Source organism: Myzus persicae, unplaced genomic scaffold, assembly GCF_001856785.1.
Source record: "Myzus persicae strain clone G006 unplaced genomic scaffold, MPER_G0061.0, whole genome shotgun sequence".
In the NCBI taxonomy this organism is placed as follows: Eukaryota; Metazoa; Arthropoda; class Insecta; order Hemiptera; family Aphididae; genus Myzus; species Myzus persicae.
The window spans coordinates 148,429-159,958 of record NW_019103890.1 but is presented as its reverse complement, the minus strand read 5'-3'; the positions used below and the strand labels follow the sequence as shown (position 1 = coordinate 159,958).

The 11,530-nt window shown below is 29.6% G+C and overlaps 1 protein-coding gene across 5 annotated transcripts; it reads right to left on the bottom strand.

The window, feature by feature from the left end:
* Nucleotides 1–7,692: 7,692 nt before the first annotated feature.
* Nucleotides 7,693–11,522, bottom strand: LOC111035969 (cysteine--tRNA ligase, cytoplasmic-like). Of its 5 annotated transcripts, none has more exons than XM_022317813.1 (12): nucleotides 11,420–11,522; nucleotides 11,142–11,343; nucleotides 10,784–11,078; nucleotides 10,408–10,723; nucleotides 10,208–10,348; nucleotides 9,914–10,124; nucleotides 9,369–9,604; nucleotides 9,064–9,297; nucleotides 8,843–8,987; nucleotides 8,567–8,775; nucleotides 7,934–8,308; nucleotides 7,693–7,843 (listed from the first exon to the last, which is right to left on the bottom strand). In XM_022317813.1, the coding sequence occupies exons 3-12, from the start codon at nucleotides 10,966–10,968 to the stop codon at nucleotides 7,718–7,720; spliced, it is 2,178 nt and encodes a 725-aa protein (XP_022173505.1). In that variant the 5' UTR covers nucleotides 10,969–11,078; nucleotides 11,142–11,343; nucleotides 11,420–11,522; the 3' UTR covers nucleotides 7,693–7,717. The 5 variants fall into 5 exon arrangements, with proteins under 5 accessions (XP_022173505.1, XP_022173506.1, XP_022173508.1 ...); XM_022317814.1 differs by having other exon boundaries at nucleotides 11,142–11,336; nucleotides 11,420–11,518; XM_022317816.1 differs by having other exon boundaries at nucleotides 11,142–11,336; nucleotides 11,396–11,425.
* Between the last annotated feature and the right edge of the window lie 8 nt (nucleotides 11,523–11,530).

The window sequence follows — 11,530 nt, the reverse complement described above, 5'->3', positions numbered from 1 at the left end:
AATTCGTTTTTTTTTTTTCAATCAACAATAATACACCCGTGATGTCGTCCGCGCGCGATGGGAATAATACGTTCCATCCGAATCCGGATATCCGTAACCCCGATGCATATACACGAGTATATACGCGCGTTATACATTATAAATTGTGTTTTATATACACAAAAATAATGTTATATGTTCGCACGTATTGCATACAATAATATCACATCATAACCGGTACACGCGGGACCGTCGCTAATGCGTATCTATACCTATATATGAGCGCAGAGTAATTCAAATTTCTCCGGCTGTCCCGCCGATATATTATTCAAATTTCGGCGGGTCCGCGACGAATTTGTTTTATCGTCCGGTACCGACGACCCTCGACCTCGCCGCCATCCAGTCTGGTCCCGCGGAAATTCTCGCGATGATAATAATAATATACGCGTACTATCGACACGCTCGTCCGAGTATTATATAATAATAGAATATTATATGCAAAATCGTTTGCAAATCCGTCCCCTAAAAATGATTTCGTTGTATTATGTTGATATCATCACTGCATTTAGGTACATATCTGTAATGTGTGTGTGTGTGTGTGTGTGTGTGTTATATACGTGCACCAAATCATCATTTTTTTTTTGTTGTCATTATACATATAATATGCGATCCGGAGGACAGCATAATGTTATTATTTTTCCGAAACACGCCGCGGTAACGCCGACAAATCGTTTTTGTGATTATGACGATGATATAGTTTGTTGGGGGGAGCCTTTTTTTCGGACTTCGAGAATTATTTATGATTGTGAGAAATCCGCGGCCCGTATATAGGTATAGTGATCATTTATATAGTTGCGTACTAAAATTTCATTGTAGTACATAATATCAGTATCTATACTACAGTTTACGATACCTAAATGTTCATCTATATATATTTATAGGTGCATACAGAGGCCCCCCGCATCAAATGTTAGGCCCCTGTACTAAATGTCTTTGTGGGTCCCATACAAAACTTTCAATAAAATACAACCCATTACAAGCAATACGGATGTCCCATCATGTACGATTTCTAGGTAATCAATGGTTAACCCACAGCTTAAAATAATTAATAATTACTTATTATATATTTATAATAAATCATCAAATATTATTTAATAAAAAATAAAATAAAATAAACTCCTATCAAAGTTTCAAAAATCCCTAATTCATTTCAACGGTTCCCTAAAATAGCCGGCCTCTGTACTCCAGGTCCAACAGCCCCCCCCCCCTCTGTTGTGGCTCTGGGTATATACGAGAGGTCTCTTCGGATAACTGGAAGTTTCCCGTTTCTATCAAAATAATATTAGACGTTTCTACCATAGCCGTTTTCCACCAAAAACGAAAAAGGTACGATTCCCGTTTCAGCCAAAAGATATTTCCGCTAAAAAAAGTTTGGAAGCCAATGGTTTTAATTGCTTAGTAATATATGTTGTGGACTTGTGGTATGTATAAAATATGCACAACCATATAATATACAGCGATAATTTTCGATAATTGTTGATAATCGTCGATAATGGAAGAAAATACACTGTGACAGTATCATAGTTTATTTAAAATTCGCACACAATAATTATCGGACAAATTTTAAATTCTTGTATTTAGATCAAAACTGTTTCTTTTAATTATATAATTTTTTGAAACCTGACCTATACTCGTATTATAATATTTATAATGATAAGAATATGTAACAGATTTTGTACATGGTTCCCAAACGTCTTTTCATAAAAATATATTTTGGCGAAACGGCCATGCCCAGATAACTATCGGGTAAGCTACCTATGTTTCCACTCTCCAAATTAAGGAAATAATCAAAAATACCTACATTTTCATAAAAAAATGTATTGTTACAAAATACGAGGTTCAACTAAAAATATATAATTGATAGATACTTAAAATAATTATATGACACTCGTGATAATATAATTTATGCATATTATACCTCCTACCTCGAGTCGGCGTCATCGACACAAAATAATAACGCTGTAGCCTGTACCTACTCCTATAGGTAAGTGTAAGTGTTATTCTACCTAATAATAATTGAAACAATTGAATTTTTTAATATTATATCCACCTGCAGTAATAATAATATGACTGTAGGTCTGTAGCCGCTTAAGTGTCCCAACTAAATCGTTCATCTAATTTTTATTTTTTTTTTATCAATACTGCTCAGGTCCACCGTCCACGTCTTCAAATAGTCTTTAGTCTTTACCTACCTACTATTTTTAACCTGTATAAAACATTATTTAATTCTACCTTCACATATTATGTTACGGTATACCAATTTCCAGATAGTCGCTTTTTAGTGCTTTGTTTTCAAAGCCCTACACCTAACAAAGCTATTGACTGTAGAAAACCTTTTTTTCAGTTGAAAATTTCAATAATTAATATATATTATAATAGTGAATATTTTCATTGTCACTTTCTCGGTAATTTTTAATTTTTTTTATACAGGAACCATTGTTATTGGATTTAATTAAGTCTACATGCCGTTCATCGTGAAAATTAATCGCTTTATTATTTCAATCAATTAATTTGGTATGAAAAATACGTAGCCAGATAATTTTTAATTAAATTAAAATTTTTAATATTTGATTTTCCAGTTACCGTATATAAATGAATTTTGACATAGTTAATTTTACAGTTGATAATATTCGTTCTTTTTTATATTATTATTAGGTATCCATTATTATTATTAAAAGTACCGGGTGACCGAGCTTAGCTTGGATTCAGTTTTTCAAAAATTTTATATTATTAGAATAAAAAATGTTTTTACTCTTTTTACATTTTTCTTTACTTTTCTTATAACAAAATAAAAATAAGAATGTTTTATTTAAGGATTAAATTTGAAGTGAGTTTAATTAAATCAGAGATCTTCTAGTCAGGTTGAAATCGTCAAGTCGACTAGAACGTCCAAGAACAGAGTTTCATCATCAAAATCCATTTTTTTACTTCTTTATAAGTATTATATCCCAACTGTCACGGAAATACCTACACGTATAGGTAACTAACATTATTTTCAAAATCTACTTTTTGTGTATCATTTCATATAAACACGTGTTGTAAAACATTTAACTATTCAGTTCAAACAATTTCAGATTTTCGTACATTTTTCAATTTTTCAATATTGGAAGCATATAACTCAAAAACGCTAATTTTCCAGGAGACGATATCTATGAATTCCTTTTATCGAAAAAGCCATCGTTATAAAATGCTGATGTAATCCACGTGACCGTTTTTGAAGAAAAATGTACAGACACATACATCCGCAATAATAATGAAGGGGTGCGCACCAAAACTAGACAATTCCATTTTTTAAAACTTTTCTGAAATTAAAAAAAAAAATTATTTTAAGAATTCCCTATTACAACTCGATTTGAGAGGATTTACTGTATACACTTTACAGAATCTCACAAGTCACAATAACAAAAAAGGTGAGCATGTGCCTTGTGGGTACATTTAGCTTTGTTGTACAATAGGTGTCGTATGTAATTTAAAAGAAGAGAACTTTTTTCAGATAGGATCAAAACCCGAATTTTATTTTACTTTAAATAGTGCTAGAAAAATACGTTCGAAAAATAATAAATAATATTGAAACAGTAGATTAGTGAAAACATATTATCACTAAGCTGATAATAACTAAATATAAAATATAATTTTCAAATGTTCAAATATTATAGAATTGTGCAAAATCAGAAAAACCGGCACCGTCACAATTAAGGGGATGTTAAAAACTTAAAAATGGACGATTTTCAAATTGCATTCATGCGGGTCTTGTAAATGTGTGCATGGGAAGTAATCATTAGTGTGTGTGACTGCTTGTGTAAAAGAAATATAGAGCGTTTCCGCACTTGCCCACTCCATGTCTCCGCCTCGGTGTTGCGCGAGTGAACGGTAAACATTTTAGGCTCATTTGTATGCACTTTTTGTCCATCCTACCGATTGACCGGATAATGCGATAATATTTCGGAAAACTGATCTGAATTCGTTATAACGTCTACTTGAGATCGATCAGTCCACGTTTTAAGATTTCTGATTTTAATTCCAAATAATCGACGTCTGAAAATTACTACATTTTAAAATATTCAAACCAAATATATAGAAATATTGGAGGGTGAAATTGGTAGAAGTAAACATAATAATTAATTCAAATCAGTTTTCAAAATAATAATCGAATTACTAGGTCGATCTATATGATGGACAAAATATTGGAATGTTTATTCTAAAATAACTGATCGCCACCAATCCCCTTATGGAGAGAACACTATTTATGTTTGCTTATTATTGTCTTGAAATATTTTGATTTTCAAGCAAGTTACAATCATTTTTATATCTTAATATTTTATATTTCACACACATACCTTGTAAGTTGTTACTACCTAAGTACTTACAAGGTGTAACTCTCTAAAAACTAAAATGTGAGATAACACATATGGATATACGGTATATATATAGCTATGTATATATAGCTATGTATGTATAGCTATGTATGTATAGTTTATAAGTATATTTCAATTTTCAGCCAGTAATTATCACTAGATCACTACCTACCTACATCATAAACTTCAAAATGTAACCAATTTTTTTTCTTTTTCCATTATTTCAACAGTTCAACGGCTACAACAGTTTAGGGCTTAAATTCTATTAGACTATATACACAACAGATATCCGGGGCTATATAGGCTATCATTGAATTTGAAAATAACACATCCATTACAAAAACATGCTTGTCGACTACTAAACAGCCCAGCGGTACCCACATGTCCACCTGATTTTCAATTGAAAGGCATTTGAAACTATATATTACAATAGGGTACGTATATAAATTAATTTACCTATTTAAAACTTTTCATACCTACTTATTCACTCAAACGATATTTTTTGATGGAACAAGCAGCCATCCAAACTGTTTATAACTATTCGCCCAAACATATAACACATCATGGATCAATTCTCCCAAACCGGTCAACGCTGTTCTAACGAATATATTCTTATTTCTAATCTTGAATTTGAAGTATTCTCTTTTATTTGTATACTAATATTAATATTACCGTGGCCGGTTAGATAAAGTAATGCCTCCTTGTATCGATTTATTGCCATCTTATATTTGTGTTAAACATAATCTTAGTTGTATTTTATAATTTATAGACTAAATATTTAGTGGCTCAACTAGTACTAAAATGTATACGGGGGACACTCCATAACTTTTACAAAGTGATACCTAATTGGGGTGTATAATAAATTTGTACATTTTCAAAATATTAGATTTATAAAGAAAAATATAAGGATTACTATTAATTATATATAAATATATATATATATTTCATAACTTACACATGTACGATGTACATATAACTAATAAAATTCACAGAAAATTAAAATAAGAAGCAGATAAGCTAAGAGGCGTATTTGTATCAGTCCATAAAGATTTAATAATCAAATAACAATTCAATAAAACAATTACACGACCTCAACAAGTAATAAACTCGAAATTTTCAAATATAGTTTTAAAATATATTTTAGCGAAGAATAAAGAAATGATGTAATAGAAAATACCAAAATTGACGTAGAAATAAAAGGGGACAGGACATTATTTTTAACTTAATAACAATGCTCATGCAGTTTATTAATTACGAAAAAAAAGACGAGCACACAATTATTACATTGTAAAATGGTATAGCTACCTACACAGATTTATAAAAAATATTAGAAATATTAGAAAAAGATGGATTCTAATTAGTAATACGATTAGATAACCTTTTCTGATATTAGTAGTCCAATGACGGAATGCCAATTCTAAAAAATGGAAATTTTAATAAAATTAAAAAACCCAATTCGTGAACATAAATCAAATTGGAAACTAGTCCAATACATTTACCAGCAAATTTCAAACATAAAAATTTAACATGCATAATAGAAAAAACACACGTTACAGCAATTATAATTTTAATGAACATAGAATAATTTCGGACATAGGTTTCCAACATTGAAATCCCCCAGGAACAAATTTATATTTTACACCAAGGTTCTCCTCAGATATTATCCTGACACAAAGATGTGTAGAAGTAATTTTCAAAAATGTACCATTAGAAAAAATAAATAAATATTGTTATTTCCAATTTGTAATAGAATAATAAAATTATATGTTAATTTATGCAAATTAAATTTTAAAAAATATTTGGAAAAATAAAAAAACAAGTTATAAATATTAAGTTAACATTAACCTAAATTAATTAAATCATATAATTATTCACCTTTGTGCAGTAAAAAAGTCAATAATAAATATTTTTAATGGACCGCACACTCGAGAATCAAACGCCATTTACCATAGGCACCAGTTAAGTGAAGCCTTACAACAAGATCTATCAAACAACATCATCAACTTCTCAAATGAATTAATTTATGTAATCTAATTTATTTAATCTTAAATTACATTTAAAACAATTACAAAACAAATGTTTATTAATAACTAATGGTAGCTGATATTTGTATGTTCAATTAAAAAATAAATAAATATATGTATTGTATAGACCACACATCTTATTGTTTTTGTGAATAGGTTAGGTTAGGTAAAAAAAACTTTAGAAGAAAATTTGAAGAATTTCTTACAACGATTATCAATTGATTTTAAAGGGTTAGGTTAGGGTAGGACTCAGGTGTCAAATGAACTCTCAACAGTTAACAGACTTCCTTACTTATTTTAAAGAATAGACTTGTCATAATGTCATAAATATATTTAATTATTTGAATGAAAAATTAAACTACATTATAGTTTTTGTGGAGTGCAATACTGAATAGTACAAAAATTAAATAATAAAGATTTTCAAGTAGGTATTAAAAAATTAAATGATTATTTTTAATCTATACTATGTAGTAAAGTTTTGAATGTTCAAACTAACCTCTACATTTACATTTCACATACTTTGCTGATTATTATAAAATACTTAGTACACATATTATGTTGTTTATTCTACAACCCTTAAATTATACAAACAAAATGTATTTTTTTCTGCATTTTGTTTAAAGGTAGTCCAGTGCTGGATCTTGAATCCTGGGTCCCGGTATAAGACAATTTTTGGGGACTCTTATAGAATGCAATTAAACTACTTACATATATGTATTATATTTAAATAAATCTTTAGCTCCCAAACATTATCTATATAGTTGCAGTACATTTAGTTATAAGTCATCGCACTGCTATGCCATTATGCTCACACCCATTTTTGATACTTGGGACAATATCTACTGTGACTTTATCTTATGACAAGATTCTGGGACACAAGAACAATGTACCATTTTCTGGGGCACTGGTTTTGAAAAAAGTGTGCATAGTTTAAAAATGTATGAAGACAAATTTAATTTTATTTATTTATTAAAAAACACATTATTTTCATTTCATGGATTAGTCAAATTACTTGTTTACATTTATTAATGTCAATAAAATATAAATTAAATAAAGTATGTTTTTGAAATAATACTGTCACCAATAATGTAAAATAAATAATGTATAGTTTAAGTGTCTAAAAATGTTTAAAAACAACTAAACAATATACTCACTAGTTATTACACATAGCTTTTTATAACTTTTTAGACACAGCATATTATAAATTATATATTAATAAATTAATTAAAAGTGGATGAATACAGTCTGGTGTTAATATAAAATAAAACACCAAATATGATTTCAATTTTTATTTTTGTATCAAATTTTGTCAATACTTTCTAAATACTCTTTATGTAGTGTTGCGTGAGTTGATTGAATTTTCTGTAACTTCTTGGTCAATCCTTTACTAATTTTGTTACCTTGATTGTCAACAGTTGGTAAACCCTATAAATAATTTAAAAAATATATATATTATGGACTAATTAGTTTTAAAAAATAATTAATATTCAAAATTTAAGATATACAAGCATTTACGTTTTCATCAAATTCTGAATATTTGTCAGTTTCTAATCTAAACAAATCCTTAGGATGTATTTTTTTTTGTTCTTCTTTTTTAGCTCGGGCTTGATCTTGTTCTTTTTTCTTTTTTTCCTTTTCAGCAAGTTTATCTGCTTCTGCTTTAGCTTTTGCTTTTTTTTCACGTAAAATTGCTTCTCGTCCCACAAATTTAATAGCTGTAGGTTTTCCATCAACATCTTCTAAACGAACTCCATTATCTGGCAGAGTTTCATCTCTGAGTTTATCACACAATATTAGTATATCTTTAGAACCTATTGAACGTGCAATAGCACGGACGGCATCACGAAAATCTGATAAAATGTTTAGGTATGGAGTGACAATAGTCTCAACCTATTAAATAGTATTGATTTATTAATATTAAGCATTTTTATTTTTTACTAGGTGTACAGAATTCTAGACCAATAATAAATAATTCTATACTCCATTCTCGTTTAGAAAAAACCTCGGCAGTGGAGTAGTACTCAGTACCGTGGCTTTACTACACGAGGCATACAGATAATTGACATGGCGAGCCATAAAACTGGTCGCTGCTGAGGTTTTTTAATGTGAATGGAATATAAATGAAAAACAAATAAATGTAATGCTTACATCGTTTGAAGAACTCCCTTCGCTTACTGGGAATCCAATTTCATCAGCTGTTTTAATGCCAAATACTTTCAATATTTCTGTGATGTACTTAGCTATGTCCAACAATAAGGTATGATTTATGGCAGAAGAATCGCAGTCTCTTAAATATACATTACAAGCAGATATACATTCTCTGATTGCTTCTAATACTGCTTTTGTATCAATATTATCTAAAAAAATTGATAATTGATTAACATAATTTTGTGTATTATTGAACAATTTACAATTAAAATTTACCACACAATGCTGCATGAACATTTAATTTACATAAATTAAACTTCTTGCTCAATTCTATTTCAGAAGCTAACCACCTTGAATATCCAACAGCTAATTTATTAACATCATTTCTTCTAGTTACATGTTTTACATTTAAAAAGAATTCCTAAAATATTTAACTCTTCATAATAAATATCAGTTATAAAAAAATCAATAGGTTAATTTGATCATATTAGACTAACATTGAGAAGTTTTTCACATGCCATCGCTGACTCCATAGTGCTTTCGCTATAATCTAAAGTGTCCTTCCATGAATGTAGTAAAAAGGCAAGTCTCAATTGTCTTGATGTATTATTTTTTAGAGCATCTTCAATAGTTATAAAGTTTTTCAGTGACTTTGACATTTTACATCCTGAAATTGTTAAATGACCCGAATGCAAAAAGTACCGAACCCATTCTTCGTTGTTATAATAGGCCTACAAAACAAATAATAATTGTATCAGTTAATGGTACAGTAAAAGATGTATTGATTTATACTAATAATTACTTCTGCTTGAGCAATTTCGTTATCATGATGTGGAAATTTTAGATCAATGCCACCGGTATGAATATCTAATGTTTGGCCTAAAATACAGGAAGCCATAACAGAGCATTCAATATGCCAGCCAGGTCTCCCTTTTCCCCAAGAAGAGTTCCACCATGGTTCACCTTTTTTTGATTTTTTCCAAAGGGCGAAATCATTAGGAGAACGTTTTTCATTAACTGCACTTGTTGTTAAATCACCTAAAATATTATTATTAGTTTCATCATATTCTAATATTTTTTCAGTTTTCATCATAACTAGATGACTAGATGACTTCATCATGTAATTATAAGTGCATTTGGTTAGTAAATACAACAGACTGTTTACTGTCTATTTTATTTAACATTAGTGGTTTTTAAACAAAAATTGAAAATATAGAAAAAAATGGTGGTTCAAACAATTTTAATTTACATAATATTACACAAGAAATGTACTTTCAAAAATATTTTTAAATTAGAATCCAAATAAACTTTTATGTTGTAATTTGTTATAAATTCTAAAAAATGTACCCTCTCCATCTTGAAGTGATTTTGAATCTCCATATGCTTCTGGAACTAACTTAGCATAATGGTGAATAGGTTGAGAATCAAATGTAGCAACATCAAAATATACTGAACCGTTAGATTCATAAGCATAACCATTTTTTATTATTGTTTCTATGTATGCTATGATTTCAGGAATGTACTCACTCACCCTAGAAAGTTTATCCGGTGGTAAAATCTGTTAATGAAAAAATTACATACATACTTTATAATACTTCACATTAATATTTAATTTAGAATTAATTATTATAGGTACTCAACATTTAAAGAAGCCATATTTGAGTGGAAATTTGTTTCCCAGAATCTGGGCAGAGATTCAAATATACTGTTATCAGGAACATCTGCACTATTTAATGTGTCTAAATAAGCACCAAATGGATCTTTGATTTCATTTAAGGCCAACTACAATAAAACTTTGTTTATAATTCTTAAAAATGAATAAATTATTCATTTTAACATACTTTTATATCATCCAACAGTGATCCCTCAATTAGTTGAGAAACAGAGGTTAATTTCTCAATAGCCTTTAATGTCATAACTTTTTTGTCCGGGTCCATCTGTTCAATATCTTTTTTAAGGTCACCTAGAGCCAGAACAATATCTTTTTGCACAATTTGTTTATCGGTAGCTGTCTTTACATACTCTTCAAACAAATGTAATTGTCGTGCTCGTTTGATTATTTTGTCATCGATATCTGTGATATTCATTACATATTCAACGTCATAATGAAAATAATCCTTCAATACTCTACGTAGTATATCAAACGTAATGTAACTCCTAGAAAAGAAACATAGTAAATTCCTTAAAAAGAAAATATAAGACAATATGTGAACTTACCGAGCATGTCCCATGTGTGAAGCATCATACACAGTAGGCCCACAGCTATACCAATGCACTTTATTCCCATTTTTTGGGATGAATATCTCTTTCTTTCTCGTCAAGCTGTTGAACAACTTTAAGCGAGGTGTATCAGATATTTTGTCACAAGACCATGCTGGTTGACTTCGTTTTGTAGTGGCCATAATGGTATGATGTATTTCAGTAGGTATCCAAAGAGGTTAGAGGATAGAATATCCTTTAACTATTGACCCGAAGAGATCAAACAAAATTATTGAACCCGTGTAATACTGTACTGCTGTAACAGTAAACAATTAATATTTTCTAAAAAAACACGTCGACGACGAATAAATATTACGTTTTAGGTAGGGAGCCAGATGATAAACAAGAATGCACTTATGTAAATACGTATCAATCAAAATTGTATACTCCACACAATTGAGTTGTAGTATACTATGGTCCTATAGCTAAATAATTTTAAACGTATGTTTATGACCAAACTTGACTTTCGCTTAAATCACAGCATGGCAGGATGACACATAAAATCATAGACCTAATAACTAAGTTAAGTTTAGTTAATAGGACTTTACACAAAACTGTCAAATACGATACCTATCAATATAATAACATACTCACCGGCAGCCGCGTGAAACGTGTGCATCATCCAATCATCTATATAGAATTTCTTGACTAGAAGAGAGAGAGAAGACCGCATGCCGTACGATGATCGGCCCATGGGAAAATGAT

Bases quoted from the DNA above. Each gene is read 5' to 3' on its own strand.
- LOC111035969 (XM_022317813.1), bottom strand. From the start codon at position 10,968: ATGGCCACTACAAAACGAAGTCAACCAGCATGGTCTTGTGACAAAATA. The intron at 10,349-10,407 runs GTATGTTAAAAT...GTTTTATTGTAG, and splicing joins CACTGTTGGATGATATAAAA to TTGGCCTTAAATGAAATCAA. The intron at 9,298-9,368 runs GTAATTATTAGT...TTTGTTTTGTAG, and splicing joins ACGAAATTGCTCAAGCAGAA to GCCTATTATAACAACGAAGA.